At 35.0% G+C, this 24,336-nt stretch overlaps 1 protein-coding gene across 1 annotated transcript in view; it reads left to right on the top strand.

Moving 5' to 3' along the window:
• Positions 1-24,336, top strand: part of HMCN1 (hemicentin 1) — a 465,430-nt gene that overhangs the window by 358,393 nt on the left and 82,701 nt on the right. Inside the window, exons 57-68 of the mRNA XM_041767864.1 lie at positions 737-833; positions 9,211-9,372; positions 10,070-10,183; positions 10,293-10,495; positions 10,792-10,873; positions 10,981-11,112; positions 11,655-11,804; positions 14,456-14,615; positions 16,699-16,823; positions 17,049-17,232; positions 18,155-18,252; positions 19,205-19,483. Coding sequence (XP_041623798.1) covers positions 737-833; positions 9,211-9,372; positions 10,070-10,183; positions 10,293-10,495; positions 10,792-10,873; positions 10,981-11,112; positions 11,655-11,804; positions 14,456-14,615; positions 16,699-16,823; positions 17,049-17,232; positions 18,155-18,252; positions 19,205-19,483 — 1,786 coding nt within the window. The remainder of the gene's footprint in view (positions 1-736; positions 834-9,210; positions 9,373-10,069; positions 10,184-10,292; positions 10,496-10,791; positions 10,874-10,980; positions 11,113-11,654; positions 11,805-14,455; positions 14,616-16,698; positions 16,824-17,048; positions 17,233-18,154; positions 18,253-19,204; positions 19,484-24,336) is intronic.

Genomic DNA, 24,336 nt, shown 5'->3' with positions numbered 1-24,336 from the left:
TTTCTGCCTAAGAAAATAAATATAAATGTTATATTAGCCAATTATTGCTGTACAGAACAAAGAACTCCAAAACAAGAACTTAAAACAATAAGCTTTTTTTTTTTTTTTTTTTTTTAAGTTCATAAGTCTTCTAGTTGGCTGGGTAATTCTTCTGGTCTCAAGTGTCTAGATGCTATCAGTTGAGTAAGTGGCTCTGCTGATCTTGACTAGGCTCTGGGCACTGATTCTGACCTCCTGTGATTCTCCTACCCTCCAGCAGGCTAGTCCTTGCTTTTTCACATGGCGGTAGCTGAGTTCTGAAATAGTGAGGAAAGGCACTAGACCTCTCTAGGTCTAGGTTTGAAATGGCACACTCTCACTTTCATCACACTGTGTTGAGCAGAGCATTCACAAGGCCAATATAATTTCCTCATCTTACTCCACCTCTTAATGCAAGGAACTTCAAAGTCACATTGCCAGGGTTGTAACAGGGAAGAGGAAGAATAATTGAGATTTTTGTAGTCCGCATATAACAAGTACATTTAAAAATGCCTTTTCTGATGGGAAATCTTTATAAATAAATAGTTGACTGACCCAACTAATAAAAGTTAGCGTGAGCACTATTAGATACAAAAATTTGTCATGTGTCCATCCGGTATTAACCAGAAAGAATGTGTTGTTTTTTCTGAAATGTAATGATGATTATGAAAAGCTGCTTTATTAAAAATTTCAGTTGGAATTTCATTTTTTTCCTTAGATTCTGAACACTCAAATAACAGATATCGGCAGGTATGTGTGTATTGCTGAGAACACAGCTGGAAGTGCCAAAAAATATTTTAACCTCAATGTTCATGGTAAGAGCTCAGTTCCAATAACATTTCTTAGAGTATGCTTGAAAAAGTAGGAAAACTGTGTTTTAGATTATGTAGACATATTTTGTATTTTTAACTTGAACAATGTGTGGAGCTTGCATTTTTTTCAATCTCCTGTGTTTCTTCTCATCGCATAGTAAAGGACAAATCTTCTAGGAAGCCTGTTTTTAGATTATTTCTGTTCCTCGGGAGAAAATACTCTTACATATTTGAAAGTGAGAAAAACTCAAAATTTTAAATCCCCCAAATTATATGTTTATATAAAGTTAGAACTGTATATAGCTCTTCTCCTCATAAAAATTTACCCAATAATCCTGATTAGAACCAGTTTCTGGGATCCCTGGGTGGCGCAGCGGTTTGGCGCCTGCCTTTGGCCCAGGGCGCGATCCTGGAGACCCGGGATCGAATCCCACGTCGGGCTCCCGGTGCATGGAGCCTGCTTCTCCTCTGCCTGCCTGTGTCTCTGCCTCTCTCTCTCTCTCACTGTGTGCCTATCATAAATAAATAAAAATTTAAAAAAAAAAAAAAAAAAGAAAAAAAAAAATATACTTAGGAAAGATTTGCCTACAGACCAAAGAAAATGATCCAACAGAAAAGGGACAAATTAAATTTTCAAGTGTGTTTTGTGGGAGGAGTGGAAGAAATTGCAGGAATTCATGGATCAAGGTCCTAGAACAAGTGAAAAATGCAATCAAGGAACTGAGAGGTTAATAAGCCATTCATCAGAATGGTTAGGAAGGAAATGTGGAAATGCATATGAAATGTATCTAGTCCTTTTCATTAAGTATGAGCGCAAGATAAAGAGTAGTAGGGGTGGTTGGCCCTGTGGAAAACAGGAAAGACTAGTGATTAACACCATGGCGGATGTGATAGTCAACTGTTGAAGTGAGCCAATTGACTCAGTTACTACTTTCTGAAGCCACCCTTCCTTCTACAGCATTCCCAGTAAACAGGAGGCAGAGGTAGAAAAAATAGTGTGTTCACTCTGGGTAGGGAGGATATTGTACCACAAGATAACCAGGTATATATTGTGTGGAAGCACTGGAGGGTGAAAGACCATAGAATGTGCAGTGCAACAGACCATCACTGAAATGACCCCTATGAAATGATACTATGGAGTCTGGGCAGGAAAGGGGAAAAATGATGGAAGGAGGCTGATGGGCTGATTGTAAGTGGATAAGGAATAGGAGGGCTAGAATTTTCAGAGCAAACAAAGAGCTGCTAATAAAGGAAACCTGAAAAGAGGTAGAGGAAAGAAAACACTAGAGTTCAAAAATCATATATTTGTCAAATATCTATTGATGTACTCAACTATGTGCCAGGCATTAAGGATACAGCAGTGAATATAGTAGACATCTGTCCTTTTTCAGGGAGCTTATAATTTGCAGAAGGAAGAGGTGTTAATGTTTTATGGTCTACAGTATGGCTGTCTAGGGCTGACTTACATGGAGTAGAGATGGGGGTGATTGGTCATCGAAATAGATTTTTAAAGTCTACAAGATAGTGATAAGGAAAAGGAAAAGGGAAGAGAAGATGACCAATTAAAATCAATGCTAACATCACCAAGAACAATGAAGGAGCATCCTAGACTATCTAGCTTAATTTGACTTAAGTTTGGAAAGAGTTTAGTTTAAGACAGAATAGAAGGATCTGATAAAGAAGCAAGATAATATGGTTTGGGAAGGACTAGGAGTCAATTAAATTGAAAGGGAACTTGAGGATTGGGTAGTTAAAGGTAGATGTTCATCCCCCTTCAGGCTACTTTAATTAAGAGGAGGTTGGAAAGCATGTTGGATGGGTTTAGAGAGGTGGAACGAAACAAAAAATAAACTGGACCCAAAATTCTGTCTAAATTAGGGATGTTTCACAATGTTTGATGCTCACCTCCTACATACTACTCCAGAGCTCTCTACTCAGAACAATTCTGAGTGGTGTAAGCCAGCTGATGGAGCATGGCAGCTGGAGGCAAGGTCAGACCAAAGAGCTTTGGTGGAGGCCTGTTCAGGTCAGACCTTGGACCTGTAGACCACCTCCTGGTATCTCCTGATGGTTCAGCTCCAGGCAGAAGTTGAGAAAAAACAGTGAATTTTTATGTCCCAACATTTCATTTGATTAGTTTTCATAATTTGGGGGTTAGTTATAGGCTCACTTAATCTGAAGTTCAAGTTTCCTATTAATCTGCAGTTCAAGTTATATTTTCTGTTACCTCGACTATAGTAAGAATCATATAACTTTGAATGTGAAAATTTGCTTCCAAAATAACATTGAAATTCTATTATGTACCATGTAGCCTTGATTATTTTCTTTACAGACTTCCAATTTAGTTTTTGAAAGACTAAATACCACAGGACTTCATCTGCCTTAAATATATAGTCCTTACTGATTGCTAAGGATATGGTACATTTTAAGAGAGTGAAACAAAATAGCTAAGCTTTCCAAATAAAATAAAATGATTATTCACTTTGAAAATGAATTTCTACATTTATCACAGCAGCCAACACATGTGTTTCTAGTTTATGTAACATTTCCATTTTTAAAAATTTTATGGGTAATATGTGATTTTTCATAACTGACTAGTCTAGCATAGGATAGATATGTACCTAGACCCAGTGGTATTATTTTAAATGAAAATGAATACATGTAGAAAAATCTACAATATGACTCCTCAAACTGTAGTGTACGTTAAGAATCACCTGAAGAGTTTGTTAAAACACAAATTTCTTGGCCCATCAAGGGCCAAGATGGTCCTCAATGGTCAGGACGATTGTTGAGATCTGAGTGGCCCCCCAATATTTCATCTCTAACCCAGCTCCCAGGTGATCCTGATACCACTGATACTGGGGCTCAAGGAATACATTTAAGTAGCCCAGACAGTTCCCTTGCAAATGAGACCAAATTTGTAAGTTCCAAATACACTTTATAAATATGTAAATTTTCTGGCTTGTCTAGATGACAAAATAGATTTAAATATTCATTCACGTGGATGGTACTTACAGGTATGCTTGAAAACCCAGAAGGCATAGTGCAAGGGGCTGAGAAAGAAACAAGGTCAAAGAAACTGGGGACAGTTTGGGATTGAGTTAAATAGGAATGAAAATTGTGGAATAGGTTAATTTAGGGCAGTAAACCCAAAGTCCCACAATTTTTATCACCATCCTAATTTATTAGTGTAAAATGTTTTTCAACGATCTTGGTTTCATCTTCAACTTTGCTCTTCTATTATCATCCTATACTTCTTAAAGCTGTTAGAAAACTAGAATAAATGGGAAAAGACCGTATTTCCTGTCAATATCTCTTTGTTGCAATCATTTATCAGTGCCACCAGTTATTAAGGGAGCAAATAGTGATCTCCCAGAAGAGGTCACTGTGCTGGTGAATAAGAGCACGCTGATGGAGTGTTTATCCAGTGGCAGCCCCGCACCAAGGAATTCCTGGCAAAAGGATGGGCAGCCTTTGCCTGAAGATGGGCATCATAAGTTTGTATCTAATGGAAGAATTCTACAGGTAAAAGTAAAAAAAATCTTATTTTAAAAGAGCTATTTGAGTTTGTATTTTGTTAAGTCTTTTTTACTTTTAAAAGTCATTTTTATTGGTATATAAATATTATATTTGTAAAAATAACTAACCATAAGAAGAATATAAAATAAAATTACTTATTCTTTTCCCCCTACCAGAGGTGATCACTACTTTTTTAAGTTTTCATTTAAATTCCAGTTAGTTAATGTACAGTGTAATATTAGTTTCAGGTGAACAATTAGTGATTCAACTCCCATATATCACCTGATGCTCAAGTGCACTCCTTAATCCCCATCATCTGTTTCACCCATCCTCCCACCACCCTCCCTCTGGTAACCATCAATTTGTTCTCTATAGTTAAGAGTCTGTTTCTTGGTTTACCTCTGTCTTTTTTTTCCCCTATGATCATTTATTTTGTTTCTTAAATTCCACATATGAGTGAGATCATATGGTATTTGTCTTTCAGAGGTGACCACTGTTAACAATTTTGTGTGAATTCTTACAAAAACTGTCTGTACATTCAACACATGCATACCCTTAAATTTGCTACAAGATGGACTTTGTGATAAAAGCCACATAATAATTAGTATAATCCTTTCAACTGCATATTTCTGATGATAAAATCCTAGGTGGCATAAGGTCCCCTATAGAGTTAAACTTCCCCTGTAATAGTAAGGAACTATAATAACTAATGAAAACCAAATAAATATCCTGATTTGTTGTTCATTAATAGCCATGTCTATGTTTTTCTTTTTAAATGTCTTAAAACAAAGTTATGTATTTATAGAAACAACACCAACTCTTTTGTTAGGATATAACTTAATAAATTATTTTTGACCACATAAATGGCGTATGTGGTCAAAAATAACTATATATTTAATTGGCCCAAGAATCTAAGCATAACTATCAACACAGGACATATCTTAGGGAGTTTTTGTCTTTAAAACAAAACAAAACAAAACAAAAACACCCCACAAGAACCAGAGTCAGTGCTTATAAATAACTTGAATCCTCAGAGTATCTTCTAAGCATTGTGACTGTATTGATTTGATGTCCTACAATGTCTATCAAAATGTTTAAATGTTTCTGTGTCTCTGGCCAAAAGATATATAGATGGATAGAAATTTCTGCCTAAGAAAATAAATATAAATGTTATATTAGCCAATTATTGCTGTACAGAACAAAGAACTCCAAAACAAGAACTTAAAACAATAAGCTTTTTTTTTTTTTTTTTTTTTTTAAGTTCATAAGTCTTCTAGTTGGCTGGGTAATTCTTCTGGTCTCAAGTGTCTAGATGCTATCAGTTGAGTAAGTGGCTCTGCTGATCTTGACTAGGCTCTGGGCACTGATTCTGACCTCCTGTGATTCTCCTACCCTCCAGCAGGCTAGTCCTTGCTTTTTCACATGGCGGTAGCTGAGTTCTGAAATAGTGAGGAAAGGCACTAGACCTCTCTAGGTCTAGGTTTGAAATGGCACACTCTCACTTTCATCACACTGTGTTGAGCAGAGCATTCACAAGGCCAATATAATTTCCTCATCTTACTCCACCTCTTAATGCAAGGAACTTCAAAGTCACATTGCCAGGGTTGTAACAGGGAAGAGGAAGAATAATTGAGATTTTTGTAGTCCGCATATAACAAGTACATTTAAAAATGCCTTTTCTGATGGGAAATCTTTATAAATAAATAGTTGACTGACCCAACTAATAAAAGTTAGCGTGAGCACTATTAGATACAAAAATTTGTCATGTGTCCATCCGGTATTAACCAGAAAGAATGTGTTGTTTTTTCTGAAATGTAATGATGATTATGAAAAGCTGCTTTATTAAAAATTTCAGTTGGAATTTCATTTTTTTCCTTAGATTCTGAACACTCAAATAACAGATATCGGCAGGTATGTGTGTATTGCTGAGAACACAGCTGGAAGTGCCAAAAAATATTTTAACCTCAATGTTCATGGTAAGAGCTCAGTTCCAATAACATTTCTTAGAGTATGCTTGAAAAAGTAGGAAAACTGTGTTTTAGATTATGTAGACATATTTTGTATTTTTAACTTGAACAATGTGTGGAGCTTGCATTTTTTTCAATCTCCTGTGTTTCTTCTCATCGCATAGTAAAGGACAAATCTTCTAGGAAGCCTGTTTTTAGATTATTTCTGTTCCTCGGGAGAAAATACTCTTACATATTTGAAAGTGAGAAAAACTCAAAATTTTAAATCCCCCAAATTATATGTTTATATAAAGTTAGAACTGTATATAGCTCTTCTCCTCATAAAAATTTACCCAATAATCCTGATTAGAACCAGTTTCTGGGGATCCCTGGGTGGCGCAGCGGTTTGGCGCCTGCCTTTGGCCCAGGGCGCGATCCTGGAGACCCGGGATCGAATCCCACGTCGGGCTCCCGGTGCATGGAGCCTGCTTCTCCCTCTGCCTGTGTCTCTGCCTCTCTCTCTCTCTCACTGTGTGCCTATCATAAATAAATAAAAATTTAAAAAAAAAAAAAAAAAGAAAAAAAAAAAGAACCAGTTTCTGCCCTCAAAGGGAGAATTCACATTGAGTTACGTTAGTTAGGTATACTACCTGAAGAAGAAGTCATTTTTGGAGTCAAACAATTCTTTTTTTTTTTTTAAGATTTTCTTTATTATTTGAATGAAAGAGAGAGAGAGAGAGAGAGAGAGCACAAGCAGGGGGAGCTGTAGGCAGAGGGAGAGGAAGAAGCAGGTTCTCTGCTGAGCAGGGAGCCCAATGCAGGGCTCAATCCCAGTACCTTGGGATCATGACCCAAGCCAAAGGTAGACACTTAACTGACTGAACCACCCAGGCACACTTGGAGTTAAATAATTCCCAAAAACCATCACTACACCTAATTTGTTTATCAAATTTTAAGTTCTTAATGTATTCTAGACACAGCATGAATACTAATTTTTTGCTAAAATGCTGCTGAGATATTTAGGCAAGGGTAAGGGGAAAAAGCAGTTGGATGTCTATCACAAATGATTAGTTTTAGTTTTATGACACACATCTGCTTTGAGAATATTAAATTGGAAATGGCAGACAATCATTATAAAAGATTTCCTTTACATGTGGGATACATATACAGAATTCCAGCTCATTTTGGAAATAGCTGAAATTGGACATTTCATGAAAAATTTCTCCCTCCAGAAGGGTTTTATTTAGCATCATGAATATTATTTTTTGGTGTGATATGTAGGGAGTATTGATGTCCAGCAATGTTTGGTGTTTGTGGAACAGACATTTGAAACATCTTTATCTTATTCCCAGTGCTTAGCACAATGAGTAAACACACAGGAGGTGTGATAGTAAAACCATGTGAGAGTAAAAGAGATTTTGCCTTTCTTTTTAAAGATTTATTTATGTATTTATTTATTCATGAGAAATAGAGAGAGAGCACAGCAGAGACATAGGCAGAAGGAGAAGCAGGCTCCATGCAGGGAGCCCGACATGGGACTCAATCCTGGTACTCCAGGATCACGCCCTGGGCCAAAGGCAGCCACTCAACTGATGAGCCACCCAGGCTTTCCAGATTTTGCCTTTTTGATGTTTTTTGTTGTTGTTGTTGTTGTTGTTGTTGTTGTTTTTAAGACTTCACTCACTTATTCATGAGAGACACAAAGAGAGGCAGAGATATAGGCAGAGGGAGAAGCAGGCTCCATGTAGCAAGCCCAACGGGACTTGATCCTGGGACTCCAGGATCACGCCATGGGTGGAAGGGAGGCCCTCAACCACTGAGCCACTCAGGCATCCCTGCTTTGGTTTTTGATGTTGTTTTAAGATCTCAGTCCTAATATAATAAAGTATTATATTAATTGCATCTCTTTGTTCCTGTCTCACTATCATCATTGGCCTGAACAAGACCCATCTTTACTTTTATTTATTAAAATACTCATTCATGTATTCATTCATATTTATGCCCATTTCTTGCTACTGTTTCCCCTCTCCTTTCATGGAAAATCTTCAAATGTGTTTGATATTATACCTTCTATGTCTATGTGTTTGTATAAAAATCTATTTTTCCATGTGTTTATGATTTAATATGCATAAATGGCCTTGCATTGTTAATCTCATTCTTTTTTTACTACACTTTTTCTCTGCACTGCTTTTGCTTTTGGAATTCTTTCTGTTTTTTAAACAATAAATCATAGTATTGTTTATTTCTTAAATTTTCTGCTCATCTTGATGTCATTTATTTATGTTGTCAAAATAACCGGTGTAATTTGTTGATAGATACCCTAAAATTAAATTTCTACTTTACTTTGCTATAAGCAGTAAGATAAAACCTTGAAGATGTAATATTAAGGGACACCTGGGTGGCTTAGTGGTTGAGTACCAGCCTTCAGCCCTGGGCATGATCCTGGGGTCCCAGGATTCAGTCCTGCATTGGGCTCCCAGCGTGGAGCCTGCTTCTATCTCTGCCTGTGTCTTTGCCTCTCTCTGTGTGTCTCTCATGAATAAATAAATAAAATATTTTTTAAAAAGATATAATATTAAATATAAGAGTATTCAAATGTAGTGAATAAAAAGTACTATTAGGTCTTTCTTTATACATTGAGAAAACCACCTTAGGAATTACCAACTACATTCTACAAATAAAATGCACAATAATTCTGTCTGAAAATCCTAATATTCTCTTCCAATTGGGAAAAACAAAACTTATGGAAATGAGTTTGATGAAGTCATTAGGGAATTCTAAGAAAGACAGCTAAATAACTATCATTAACTAACTCAGTGTTTTAGCAGATTATAGTGGTCAGGTTTATATTAAAAATTTGGAATATGTATTACTGATCATATCACATCTCACTTTTAATGTATTTACTATTATAGTTCCTCCAAGTGTCATTGGTCCTAACCCTGAAAATCTCACTGTTGTGGTGAACAATTTCATCTCTTTAACCTGTGAGGTCTCTGGTTTTCCACCTCCGGATCTCAGCTGGCTCAAGAATGAACAGCCTATCAAGCTAAATACAAATGCTCTTATTGTGCCTGGTAAGGAGGAACTTACTACTTTTAAAAGATGGGCAAAACTTTCTCACTTTTTTCAATACCAATGGCATCAGCTTATCTCTCTTTCCAAACTTTGGTCTTGCTCCTATTATTTGTTCACACTGAATGCCTCTTTCTATACAGCTGGGGCCATTTAGGATAAGATCGTATAGATTTATTTTAGTGGGAATGTACAACGACAAAGTCTACTTTCAAGAAATTACAACTTTTAGAGACAAACTGCTTAGTAATTCCTTGGGGGGTGATAGGCTAACAAATAGTGCTTTGACGGGATAAAGTCACTACTTCTTTTTAATCAATCCTAAAGCTCCTTGAGGATAGATAGACAATCACTTCTATACTGTAGGAGATTTAAACTCAGAAAATAGTTGCTAATGTATTTTGACTATAGTACAATTGCTATTTGCTCACTAGAACCTGTATCAAACAGTTCTACTATCTATGTTTGGTTACTAGAGAGAAAAATTTTATGAATTTCTTCCTTTGTAAAGAAGTAGAATAAATACTGAGATCAAAGGAAAAGGATCAAAGATGCTCAGTCTAATTCAGTTCTTTTATTTTGAATGAGAAATTTTTTTACTATAAGAGATAGGATGCATTTTGCTGTTTATCTTACTGATAAATAGTTATTAAAACAACCCCTATGTCACTCTTCAATTTGCATTGTATTTGTCCACAGGTGGTCGAACTCTGCAAATAATTCGGGCAAAGGTATCTGATGGTGGTGAATACACTTGTATAGCTATCAACCAAGCTGGTGAAAGCAAGAAAAAAGTTTCCCTGACTGTTTATGGTTTGTCTCATAAAATTCTTTCATTTTTAAACTGGTATTAGATATTTTCTATCTGAGCATCTTAATGAAAAAAAAAAAAAAAACTTCTGTTCTTGTTTCCCTCTCTCAGTGCCCCCAACCATTAAAGATCATGGCAGTGAATCTCTTTCTGTAGTTAATGTAAGAGAGGGAACCTCGGCGTCACTGGAGTGTGAGTCAAACGCTGTCCCCCCTCCAGTCATCACCTGGTATAAGAATGGGCAGATGATAACGGAGTCTACTCACTTGGAGATTTTAGCAGATGGACAAATGCTGCACATCAAGAAAGCTGAGGTGCATCTTTTATTCTTGTTTGTGTGTCATGACTCATTGGTGGGATTATAGAAGAAAGAATTGATAGTTGCATATTCCCTTTACTACAGTGAGAAATGAGTTTTATTTAAAAACTCATCATCAATGCTATTGACCTTATTTTTATTTTTATTTAAAAAAAAAAGCAAGACTTTAGAAGGCAATTAGAATGGGGCATTGGAGCATAAAGATGACTGATGATTTAATCTACACCAGAATAGTGTGATTGGTCATCTGTAATTTAATGGAGCACATACAATAGTATCTTTTTCTTTTAGGTATCTGACACAGGCCAGTATGTATGTAGAGCTATAAATGTAGCAGGACGGGATGATAAAAATTTCCACCTCAATGTATATGGTGAGCATCTGCCTCTAATACAACTCTTTTTCCCCAGATATGCAAATAAAAAAAGTGTCCTGAATTAGCTTAACGAGGACACATGATTTTCTTCTGTCTTTTCACAGTGCCACCCAGTATCGAAGGACCTGAAAATAAAGTGGTTGTTGAGACAATCAGCAATCCTGTGACCTTAACATGTGATGCCACTGGAATCCCGCCTCCCATGATAGCATGGTTAAAGAACCACAAGCCCATAGGTAATACAGTTGTGCATTTTTCATCTTTGTTTTCTTTTGCTCTTAATTCACCAGGTTAATAAACTAGCACATTTTCAGTACTATGCTTATAGCTGTATTTAGTCCAGAAAGCCTAACTAACTGGAATATAAATTTATAGGATAAACACATAAAATGGTTATTCATTACAGACTTTTCCCATTTCCTTTAACAAAGATGGCTCTCATTTAAAATAAAAGTACAAAGGAGGAACTTTTAAGAAATCTACTTATTGCAAAAATAAGATATATTGGGGTGCCTTGGTGGCTCAGTTCGTTGAACAGCTGACTCCTGATTTCAGCTCAGGGCATGATCTCAGAGTCATGGGATCGAGCCCCACGTCCTGCTCCACACTCAGTGTGGAGTCTGCTTGAGGATTCTCTCCTTCCTCTGCCCTTCTCCCCACTCATATTCTCTCTCTCAAATAAATAAACCTCAAAAAATATTATATATTATGGTGAATTATAGAGATATTAAAAATAAAAGATTTTTTATGTTTTGTTTTGCTTTGTTTTCACCACCAGAAAATTCTGATTCACTTGAGGTACATATTTTGTCTGGAGGTAGCAAACTTCAAATTGCCCGGTCTCAGCATTCAGATAGTGGAAACTATACATGCATTGCATCAAATATGGAGGGAAAAGCACAGAAAAATTACATTCTTTCAATTCAAGGTAAGTGGAGTCTGGGGGCACCTGGCTGGCTAAGCTAGTAGAGCATGTGAATCGATTTCAGGATTATGAATTCAGTCCCACATTGGGCATAGAACTTACTATAAAATTTTTTTTAAAAAACCAACAAAGTATGTAAGGTGCACTCTGAACTACCTTCAGTTTCTTTATTATATTCTATCTGTACTATAAAATAAGGCTTCCTCGGTTATAATTGATTCAAAATACCTTTGTTTTGTATTTTTCAGATTTTTTTCCAATTTTGTTGAGCTATAAACACTAAGTTATATAGCCTAATGATGTGACTTACAAAATACCTTTAGATGCACAAGAAATATTCTCCATTTTCTGTCCTACATTTATCAGATTTGTATTTTCATGAAAATGGCCATAACTGTGGAAAAAAGACTAATAGAAATTTCATAATCTCTATCTTTTTCATGCTGACTGAAATGAATATTTTCCAATAGTATATATTCTATTGAATTGCTTATTTGTTTTAATCTGGTATAATTTATTTTGAGCCACACCTATAAATCTGTTCTTGTTTATGTAGATAAGATATAACTTGGGATGCCTGGGTGGCTCAGCGGTTGAGCATCTGCCTTCAGCCCATGGTGTGATCCTGGAGTCCTGGGATCAAGTCCCACATCAGGCTCCCTGCATGGAACCTGCTTCTCTCTCTGCCCATGTCTCTGCCTCTCTCTCTTTCTCTCTCTATGTCTCCCATGAATAAATAAATCAATAAAATCTTTACAAAAAAATAAGATGTAAATCATGAAAAGATTGTATGTTATAACTACAAGTCAGGAATTGGGTAAATTTCAACTAAGCATGGTTCTTATACTATTCTGGGATGAGAATAAGGAGCATTGGTTCATCCAACACTTAATTAACTTAATTAACACCTCCTATGTTCCAGCATAATATTGAGCACTGGAGAGAGAACTTGCATACTTTTGATTTTTAATATACCTCTGATTATTACTTCATGCCTCATGTTTATTATTTTTTTAAGATTTTATTTATTTATTCATGAGAGACACAGAGAGAGAGAGGGGCAGAGACACAGGCAAAAGGAGAAGCAGGCTCCACGCATGGGACTTTATCCCGGGTCCCCAGGATCACACCCCGGGCTGCAGGTGGCGCTAAACCACTGTGCCACCAGGGCTGCCCTATGCCTAATGTTTAAATTGAAATGGAAGTCTAACTGTAAACTAAGTTGAATTCTAGCTTTTTATAATTTTATTAGTTACTAGGAAAAGAATTTCTTATAAATTATAGAAGCAATTATGAATATGTATTATCTACCTGTTTTGTATTCTGCTAAAACTTCAAAAATATTATTTTTTTTAGTTTTATGAGATATAATTGACATATAACATTGTGTAAGTTTAAGGCACAATGTAATGATTTGATAAATGTATATATTGTAAAATAAAATTAAAATCTGTCACCTAAAATTAAAATTAAAGAGAAACTAAAATAAGTTTATAAGTATTGGTGGTTTCTCTGATATGTGATGCTTTGAGATGTCAAAAGCAAAGAGGGAAAAATATTCAGAGATTCGGTATCAGAAATTATGTTTAATTTTTAATGCATTAATAATAATAAGTACTAATCATGGGGAATGTGGTATGACCAAACATTTTACCAGACAATATATGTTATCATGTCTCAGGACTACAAATATGTGTATAGGGCCTAGTCCAGTGCTTGTCATATATTAGATACTCATTATAGGATGTCTCATTAAAACTCTCTTTAATTCAGCTAATTAGTAACTCTCAATTCTGCAGATTTGGTACAATTATTATCTTCTGGATGACTAAAATGAGATTTGGAGAGGTTGTAAAGTGATGTACTATTAAATATTTAATGACTGACCCTCCAGACAAAAACATCCTGATTTGTTGCCAATCATTTGCCAGTTTCTATGGTGTAAATATCCCCATTATGGCCCACTTCAAGTTCCCAAGATGATGTTAATGAACATGGAGAGGGAAGATGTATAAAATTGGCTCTTAAAAGCTGGTATGAACTACTTCCCCCACACTACCATAATTACTTAGAAGAGGAATTCAAATGTGTTTCTGCTTGATGCCATCGTCAATGTTTTTATTACACATTATTTCTCAGTCAGATCATTAAAGTGAAAAACGAAGATGGCTAGAAAGAGTGTAAAAATGATTGGATCTTGAAATGTACAACAAACCTCTCCATTATTCAGAATAAATAATATTTTAAATGCATTATGAAGAAAGAAATAACCAACTTAGATACTTTTCTCAGACATTGGTGCCAAGATTTTGTAAAACATTCTCCTGAACTGTACTAATTCTAAACTATGTTGAGGATTTCATCTAGAAATGATTCATTTGACCAGAAAGGGCACCCATGAGGTAGATTTATCACTAGCATGTATGACTAAATAATTGTATCAACTTACAAATACAACAGGAATATTGAAGCTATCCCTCTACCTAGTCTTCATTTGAAAGCAATTTATGAGAATAATAATAGTTGGATCTTGAGCCACAAGCTAAGAAAAATATGAAATAAAAAATGGCATATTTGTTCTATGATTCTGTTGTATTTGTTAGAATTTATAATCTTGTACCTTGTTAATGAAAATCTTAATCATTTCCCCAAAGTTCCTCCAAGTATCGCTGGCGCTGAAATTCCAAGTGAAGTGAGTGTTCTTCAGGGGGAAAACGTTGAGCTGGCATGCGATGCAAATGGCATTCCCACCCCACTTATTCAGTGGCTTAGAGATGGAAAGCCCATAAATACTAGTGAAACAGAAAGAATCCGGTAGGTTTTAAAAGAATCTTTGCATCATTAATTGTAAGGTATTCTACAATGCTTTCTGCTTCAAATTTCACATGAATTATACTAAATTCAGTCTCATGGGCACTTGGCTATCATTGTATTCAGAAAGAAGAAAGATAAAATTTTAAAGAGTTGGACACAGAAATTCTCCTTAGACAATTGCTCAAAAGTATGTTTCTGTGTATGTGTGTGTGTGTGTGTGTGTGTGTGCGTGTGTGTGTGTTCTTTCCTTATCCATCATCAATGAGTGAATGAATGCTTGGCTCATTTTGAAAAAACACAATATCATCATAACCAAGTTCATTCCTTGTAGTAATTTGTCCAAATACCATTTTCTACCAATACTTGTTTCCTATGCAACAAACTATATAGAGATGGAATAATAAGATAGTAAGGGCTTTCTGCTACTTTCAACAAGAAATGCCTTTGGAAGAACAATCCAAAATTTTACTCACCATAGATTACTTCATCACAAAGCCCCATTGTATACACATATCAGAGTAATTATAATTATTTGAAGAACAATATATGTATAAGTAGGCATTAATTAACGGTATTGCGAACTTTATAATTTTAAACCAATATTTTAAATTCAGGCTTTGGACTGTTTTCTAGTCGATGAATTGAATATACATAATTTAAAGAAATATAAGTAAATGTTATTTTCTCCGAAGTCACTTTATATTAAAATTTGATATTTGTTCCCATTAGAAGCTTGGGTAAATTGCCAAATAATATTTTACAAATACATTTTTAAGTTTTATTTCTTTGGTATGGACAATAATTCTTTGGTATCTCAATAATCAACAAATATTTAATTATTTTTATTAAATCAGCTGGTATCAATCCTATTGCAAGCAAAGTACTAGATAGATGATGGAACCTAAAGAAAGATCTTATATGATAATATTTATTCCTAGGAATATATGATCTGTTGCATTTCTCTTACAATAAGGTTCCAAATGCACTTTTTCTTATATCTAGATTACTGATTATTTGTTCACAGCTCTACAATATGTATAGTTTGCAAGTGGAGCAATTTGCCAATCAAAGAAATTTTTCAGAGTCAACTTACTACTTTCCTTTGGTTATGGCAACTTGCTTTTTTGTTTATTCAAATGACTAACCCTGTGAAATTTTAAAATTCATATTTTGAGAATAAAAAATACAATAGACTCAGATAATAAAATTGTAATTTTTCTTTTTTGTAATTTTCAGTAATCATATTTAATAGCATAACATGGTAGAAATGGAGTGGTTACTTTTGACATTAGAAGATTCTAATAAAACCACTATTGTAGGAATAACTGTAGAAAGCCTTTTAATCTCTTTCTAAAACAGGAAATTTTGTTTGGTAATTAATAGCTCGTGAAGGGAATCAGTAATGCAATAATCTTAACTTAGATATCTTTGATCATCTAACTATATAGTTATCTACTATTATATAACAAAGGAAAAGCTCTAGTAATTTGTGGAAAAATTTTTGCAAAATATACCCTATAATAGTTGTTGTCACAGTTTAAGTAAATTATCCTATTCTCATTAAAAATATTACTAACCCATGTATAGGTTAGTTTTTTATTTTATTTTATTTTCTGATAGTTTTTTAATATGTAATCTCTTTTAGTTTTTCATTATAACATTCCTCAAATTTCATATCAGAATTTTTAAATAATCTTCATTTAATCCAAGCCTTATATTGGTAACTAAGGAAAAGTATCCTAACTTTGAGAAAAACACATCTTTGATTTGGATAGAGAAATTCACAACCTGATTTCATTAATTTTCCATTTTTCTCATAAGGAAGTGGTAGATATAAGACATGGATTTGATCTGGTTCTGTAGAATTTTAGTTGGTTGCCTGAAATCTCCATCAGTTTTACTAGCTCTGACTTTAACAGACCTCCCTGTACTTAGTGAAAAAGATATGAACCATTATATAGCTAAGATGAAGATGTATTTTATGGTAATATTTCTTTAAAGAACATAATAACCCAGAGTGGGTTTTCCAGCTCTTAGCTTCACATGAATCATATCGGTGCCTTTATTATGACGTTTTCTATAGGGTGACTGCAGATGGCAGTACATTAACCATTTATGGAGCTCTCCCATCCAATGTGGGGAAATACACTTGTGTTGCTACTAACCCTGCTGGAGAAGAAGACCGAATTTTTAACTTGAATGTCTATGGTAAATATGAAATTTCATTCTCTTTTGACTCGGCTACTTTAGGAATCTATCAGTAGAAATAAAGGTCCTGCAGTAGGTGCCTGAAGTACTTAGTTTTAAAATCTGATGTCACTGCTGTTTCCTTTTGGGATAAAAAGCAGCAGTATGAGCAATTGTAGTTGAAATGATTTGATCTAGTAATACATCCTCCTCCTTTCTTTCTCTCTCATTTTCTGCATGACATAGTTCCACCTGCAATTAGGGGTAATAAAAAAGAAGCAGAGAAATTAATGGCTTTGGTCGATACTTCAATAAATATTGAATGCAGAGCCACAGGGACACCTCCACCACAGATAAACTGGCTAAAGAATGGACTTCCTCTGCCTCTCTCCTCCCATATCCGGTTGCTATCAGGAGGACAGGTTATCAGGTCAGTTTTTATTATGTGTGATTTGCTAGACTGATAAAGGCATTGTGATTGTAGGCTCTAACTTCATGAAAATGGTGTTTAAGAAATGTTTTTTTCCTAAATTTTTACTATTGGTTGTTTATTTTTCCCTTTCAGTATCTTTTTAGAAGAGGGAGGATAACAACTATAAAATTGACATTTTTTTTGTTCTTGTTTAAATGCTCATGTTTTAGTAAATTTGCATAAAATAGGTCTTTCATAGATAGACATATCTATTACATATGTATTTCCAAGAACTACTATTTTAGATAAAACTTTCTGTGGCAAAATGATAGGAAGATGCATACTACAATAATGTGATTTTCATGTTAGCATCATTCTTTGAGGGTACATTAGAAAAATATTCACTTTTATAAAGGGAATATAAGGGAAGGGAGAAGAAATGTGTGGGAAATATCAGAAAGGGAGACAGAACATAAAGACTCCTAACTCTGGGAAACGTACTAGGGGTGATGGAAGGGGAGGAGGGCAGGGGGTGGGGGTGAATGGGTGACAGGCACTGAGGGGGGCACTTGACGGGATGAGCACTGGGTGTTATTCTGTATGTTGGTAAATTGAACACCAATAAAAAATAAATTTATTATTAAAAATAAATAGATAGATAGATTAATTAATTAATTAATTAATTAATTTGTGGTCCTAAAAAAAAAAAGAAAGAAAGAAAAATATTCACTTTTAAATTATATTTTTAATGGTTTACTGTCGGTGCCTAATCAGCTTTGTGAAACAAATTGCATTTGAGGCATCTGTGTTTTGTGATGGATAGTTACAAGCTTCACAAATTTCCCACATAAGTAATAATCTGTGTATAAATCAGAAATATTTTCTTTGTATTTGTTGAACGGGATTAAATTATGAAGTATCAGGTCAAATTGTTTTTCAGGATTGTGAGAGCTCAGGTGTCTGATGTTGCCATGTACACTTGTGTGGCCTCCAACAGAGCTGGGGTGGATAATAAACATTACAGTCTTCAAGTTTTTGGTATGTCATAGAAATGACCCTTGTACTTTATTTACTATGTGTCCAGTATTAAGCAACAGGCTTATATTTAGATGTTGACATAACAGGAAAATATTGGTAAAATAAGATCTTGCTAACTAAGAATGAATGTGTTTTCTCCCAAGGGGTCCATATGTTTTGGAACATATTATCTATTTTTCAAAATACTCTTCAAACCTGGAATTTTGCCTTAAGTCAAATCTAAATTTTTAAAAATAGCATTCCAATCCAGATGCAAAGACCAGTCTTTTCATACAAAGAGAAAGTTCAGAGTGTTTTCTAATAATATTAATGGCTCATTTAGAGTATTTAAAATATGAATGAATATGTGCGTGTGTGTGTGTGTGTGTGTGTGTGTGTGTGTGTGTGTGTAGACAGAGAACTGAAAACATTCCATTTCTAAAATACTAAGGTTTACTGGTCCAAATTCCTAAATCCCCAAGAACATCTCAGAACAGTTAAATAACTATTTACTATAGACTGCAAGTGAATTTTGTGGGATTACATAAAACTTAGTCTAGAAATTGGTATTACTTTAGGTATTCCACATACAGTAGTTGAAAGGATACTTCTGAAACTAGAATGTACATTGTAACAAATAAAGAGACAACCTAAGAAGTAAAAAAATGGCCAAAACTTAAAGTACATTTAAATTTTGTGTTTGTGTGTCCTACAAGAAAACAATCCTGAGGTTTCATTGCTAATATTTTGGAAGATTAATTATTAGCCTATCTAATACCTGCTTTTATAAAACGTCAGCAATTATTCTTATGCTATTATAAATCTATATTTTAGTAGATCATAGAAACACTATAGAACTAACTGAACAATTAAAAAAATTTTCAAAATAAAAAAATAAAAATAAAATTTTAATCTAAATTGGTCTCAAATTACAACAGATGTATAAATTTTACCTGTTTTGTTTTCTATATAGTGCCACCAAATCTGGACAATTCTATGGGAACAGAGGAGATCACAATTGTCAAGGGTAGTTCTACCTCCATGAGGTGCTTTACAGATGGAACCCCAACTCCCAGGATGTCCTGGCTTAAAGATGGGCAGCCTCTGGGTCTTAATACCCGTCTGACAATAAGCACTCAAGGAATGGTTCTTCAGCTCCTCAATGCAGAGACTGAAGATTCGGGAAGGTACATCTGCATTGCCTCAAATGAAGCTGGAGAAGTCAACAAACACTTTATCCTGAAGGTCTTGGGTATGTAAACATTCAATAATTGGGAAACAAGTGCCAATAAAGATTTAGTAAATAAGTGTAATTCTTAGAATCACTCGCTAAGGGGACAAAATCTATAAAAACTTTGTTGTATTTCATATCTCTGTTTTTTAATTTACATAGTTTTATTCTTATCTGACACATGTTAAATTTAAATTAGTTTGCTTCTTACCTAAAAGATGAAAACTCCTACTTATAAAACATTACTCATTAACAAGTCATACAACCAATTGATAAGTAGATTTTTTAAGTTTTTTCAGGAATTAAAACTCTTGATAAGTAGCAATTTAATGGAAAACCACGATATTTATACTATTTTATGTTATTTCAGTCTTTTCAAATGATCCAATCTATAGATGATAGTTATAATAGTCATTTCAAATAGTCTAGTTCCATTTACTCTTGTGTGCATTAAAGCAAATATTTGAAATATGTATCTCAGTGTTCTACCTGCAAACAGATACTATAAAGCTAAAACACATCTTTTACTTGAAGTAAAAAAAATTGACTTTGGGAGAGAAATGATGAATGAGGTGAATGATTTCAATAATTAATTTTTTATAGTTTTGTTTATTTTTTCACTACAATGAAAACCTCAGGCTCCTCAGAACAAAATGTACCTCACAATGAGCAATAATTTTGACAAGAGGCTAGGTATGTTTTAGGATCCGCTGTAATCTTTCTCATAATACCTATACCAATTTAATCATTTGTATAACCTTATTTTTTTTTGAGATTTTATTTATTTATTCATGAGAGACACAGAAAGAGAGGAGACACAGGCAGAGGGAGGAGAAGCAGGCTGCATGCAAGGAGCCCAATGTGGGACTTGATCCTGGGAATCCCAGATCAAGCCCTGAGCCAAAGGCAGGCGCTCAACCACTAAGCCACCCAGGCGTTCCCATTTATGTAACTTTGAAAGTCTGCTTCATCCTTAAGTTAAGCTCTGTGACGGGCTGTACCCACATTACTTATTGCTATATTCCCAGGATTCAGCACGGCATTTGACAAATGATGTTTATTCAATGGATTGAATTGGTTGGAATTAGATACTTGCTCCCTGAAGTTTTAACTGTAGAGGGAGGCAAAATACTATGTAAACAGCGAAGAGACTGTGATGTACATGAGTGTTCCTGAGAATGAAGGGTTGTAGCAGAGGCAGTACTCCAGGGTATTTAGAAACAAAAGACAGAAAAAAGTGTGTTTTGGTAAGGAAGGGCAGAATAACAAATTCCTGTATGCCAATTTACAGAGTATTGGGAACAATAAGAGATGACACGTATATGATCTTGTATTCACATACTAAGTATTAATTACTGGCTACACATTATGTGCCAGACATGTTTCTAGACATCATGTAACAAATAATTGCTGAACACCTGCTATATATGTGACATGACCTGGGCCAACATGTGGCAGTGGGAAAGGGAGAAGAGCATGCTCCCCTAGGAATTCAAGAACCGAGCAGCAGAATCACAGCCCAGTGCATTTCTGGATGTAGAAACCTGAGGAAGAAAATAACTATGATATGTGTTAGCATAGTGTACAAAGAACAATCTTCCAAGCTGCAGGAAGGTCTTGGCATATTTTCTGAAATATGATTTTCTGAAAGCAGATTTGAAAATTGGCTCAGCAGAAAGATGAGAAGTTTCAGCATTTCAGCATCTGTTGAAAGCTAATTCCATTAAAACCTGAAAAACTCTTCACTTGGACCAATGCTACACTCCAAATGTGAAAGTAACCATCCTAACCTGGGATGTGCTATTCACAGCTTAATGTTATCCACATGGTGGAAGGTGTCATGATGTATTAGTGATTGCGAAAAGTCCAATGTAACTATAGAATATTGAAAAAAAGTAAAAAGCTCATACAAAATAAAGCTGAGAGATTTTAACAGGGTCCAGGCAGGCTATGAAGAGCTTTGTTGACCACATTAAAAATTTGGTTTTTATCCTAGAACAATGGGAAACCATTAAAAGTTCTAATAAGTCGAATGCTGCGAGTAGAATTACACTTTGAAAAGACCACTCTAACTGCAAAGTGGAGAGCTACTTGCGAAAGGACAAGAGGAGATTCTGAGAGACTCATGTATTATCAGGAATTGTGTTTGGCTGTGAACAGCAGAGTCTAAGTTTGGCAGCTTGACCAAATAACTTTTGTTTTTCTTGCTGAGTGAGATGTTTAGAGTAGGCAGTGGTTGCATTGGTGAACTAGTTCAGATATTTACAGTTCTCTTGACCTTTACATCTTTGTGGGTCAGTAATCATGCATTGTCCGATCACCCCCAGCATCACTAGATGTAACAACAGAGCAGAAAAAAGAGGAAGGGTGAAGAGTTGCCCTCTAGGGACTTTACTAGAAGTTCCACAAAACCACTTCCATTTATAGCTCATTGATCGAAATCTTCACATACCATTCCATCTTCCATCTACACAGAGACTAGGAAATGTAGTTTTTAGCATAATGACAGCCCCAACAAGATTGGGGTCTGTTAATGTGAAAGAAACAAACAGATAATATTGATGGGTGCCTAAAGGCAGGAAATAGATGATGTTAGTCTAAGTAAATAGTATTGTAACTCAGATTGGTAATGGAGGTGAAAGGAAAAAATGTATTTAGAAATAATTGCAAAAAAAAGAAGAAATAATTGCAGGTAGAAGTATTAGGACTTACATGACAATTTGGATACAGGACAGTGATGAAGGAAATATCAAGGATGACTCTGGCTTATGCGACTGAATGCTTGGTAGATCCATCACATAAATGTAAGAAATGGTGGAAAAGGACCAGTCTTGAGGAATAAAAAAACAGTTTCAGTCTGAATACATGTTGAAATTGAAACTGAAGTAATGTTGAAATTGAAGTAATGTCCAAATATTCCACTGGAGGGCAGCTCGGGTGGCTCAGCGATTTAGCACCGCCTTTGGCCCAGGGCCTGATCCTGGATACCTGGGATCGAGTCCCATGTCGGGCTCCCTGCATGGAGCCTGCTTCTCCCTCTGTCTGTGTCTCTGCCTCTCTCTCTCTCTCTCTCACTCTCTGTCTCTCTCTGTCTCTCTCTGCCTCTCATGAATACATAAATAAAATCTTAAAAAAAAATATTCCACTGGAGATGTTAATTTGATAATTGGATTTATAGATCTCAAGATTAGAAGAAAGATATAAGCCAAAAAGATAAGTTCTAGAGTCATTAGAGTTTGTACACCTCCTACCCTGTCCAAAGTATAAGACATATGGATAACACACAGAATAAAATAGTTCATAGTCACTTAACATCTGTAAGACTTGATGACTGGGGGGTTTGAATCAGGTGGGAACATGCTCTTTCTATTATTGCTGCTGCTATTTTAAATCTAGTGACTACAAGCTTTGAGGATAAAGGCCTAATTAATCTTTGTATCCACAGTGACTAAAACATGGTAAGTAACCAGTAAGTGAAAGGAATAAAGAATTGACTGGACCTGGGTGGTCCAGTTGGTTAAGTGTTTGCCTTCGGCTCAGGTCATGATCTCAGGGTCTGGGATCGAGTCCCTTGTTGGGCTCCCAGCTCAGCAGGGAGTCTACTTCTCCCTCTGCCTCTGCTCCTCCCTTGCTTGTGCACATGCTTTCTCTCTCTCTCTCTCTCTCTCTCTCTCTCAAATAAATAAATAAATAAATAAAATATTTAAAGGGAAAAAAAGAAAAGAATTAAGTATAGACAAATGGTGAATAAGATAAGTGCTTTTGAGTGATAAGACAACATACTTTTGAAATTAAAATAAGGGAGAAAAATTTATTGTTAGTGTTGAGAGAATCAAGAAAGGATTTATGGTTTTTACAAATGAGTTTAATGATATTAATGTGACCTTTATAGTATTTGAACATGCTCAGTTAGGAGATGGGACTATAGGAATTGTTCCAGCAGAAGGAATAGCATTAGTAAAGTCATAGAGCAAGAAAAGACTGGCATGTTGAGCAAAAGAAGTGGTCTAATTTGAATCCTAGGTTACATGTAAGTATATTAAAGATACATAATGTTATAAAGATAAATAAAGACCATATTGCAGAAGCTTTGGAAGCTATGATGAAGAGTTTTTATTTCATTCAATAAGCAACATGGAAACACTGAAATCCTTTAAGCAAGAAATCTTGGGTCACTCTAAAATGCACATAAGAAAATGGATTTTGACAGCAATACAGAAGATGGATGAAATTTAAAAAATGGTCATGTGGGTCAGTAGTTAAGAAACTCTGACTCCTTAATTATAATCTGAAAAGGAGTATAGATTTAATATATTGTCTTTCTGCAGAAAGAAAAAATGACCATAGGTGGAAAAATTTTTTTTTAGTAAACAGGATTTAATAATAATACCAACAGCTGTAGTAGACATTGTAGTAGCAATGACTTTTTAAAAATCTTTAATTATAAAATAAAACATATTCAGAAACACAAAAGAAATGAGTAGTTTATAGATGATCTCATTGGATACTCACAATGATCCTATGTGTTAAATAATAGTGGTATTTTCATTTTAGAGGTTTGCCCAAATCCACTAAGCTAATAATGGTTGGGGCCAGGATTCAAACTCAGGCTCTTTGACTCTAGATGCTCTGCTATGAATCTCTGTTCCAAACAATGTGCCTGATTTAAAAAAAAAAAAAAAAAAAAGTCTAATCCTTGGAGCTGTCCAACAGCTATTTTGGCTGCCTTGTGAAATAGTAAGCTGGAAATGTTCATAGAAAACTTGAATGATTGTTGTATGGAAAGACTATTTTAAAGGGATTCTTAAACTTGAGAGTAGTTGGACTAAGGAACCTTAATGTTTCTTCCAAGTGTTTAGACTCTTTAACATCCT

Source organism: Vulpes lagopus, chromosome 1 (genome assembly GCF_018345385.1).
Source record: "Vulpes lagopus strain Blue_001 chromosome 1, ASM1834538v1, whole genome shotgun sequence".
Classification (NCBI taxonomy): Eukaryota; Metazoa; Chordata; class Mammalia; order Carnivora; family Canidae; genus Vulpes; species Vulpes lagopus.
The sequence above is the reverse complement of the archived record's forward strand: the minus strand, read 5'-3'. Positions and strand labels throughout refer to the sequence as shown.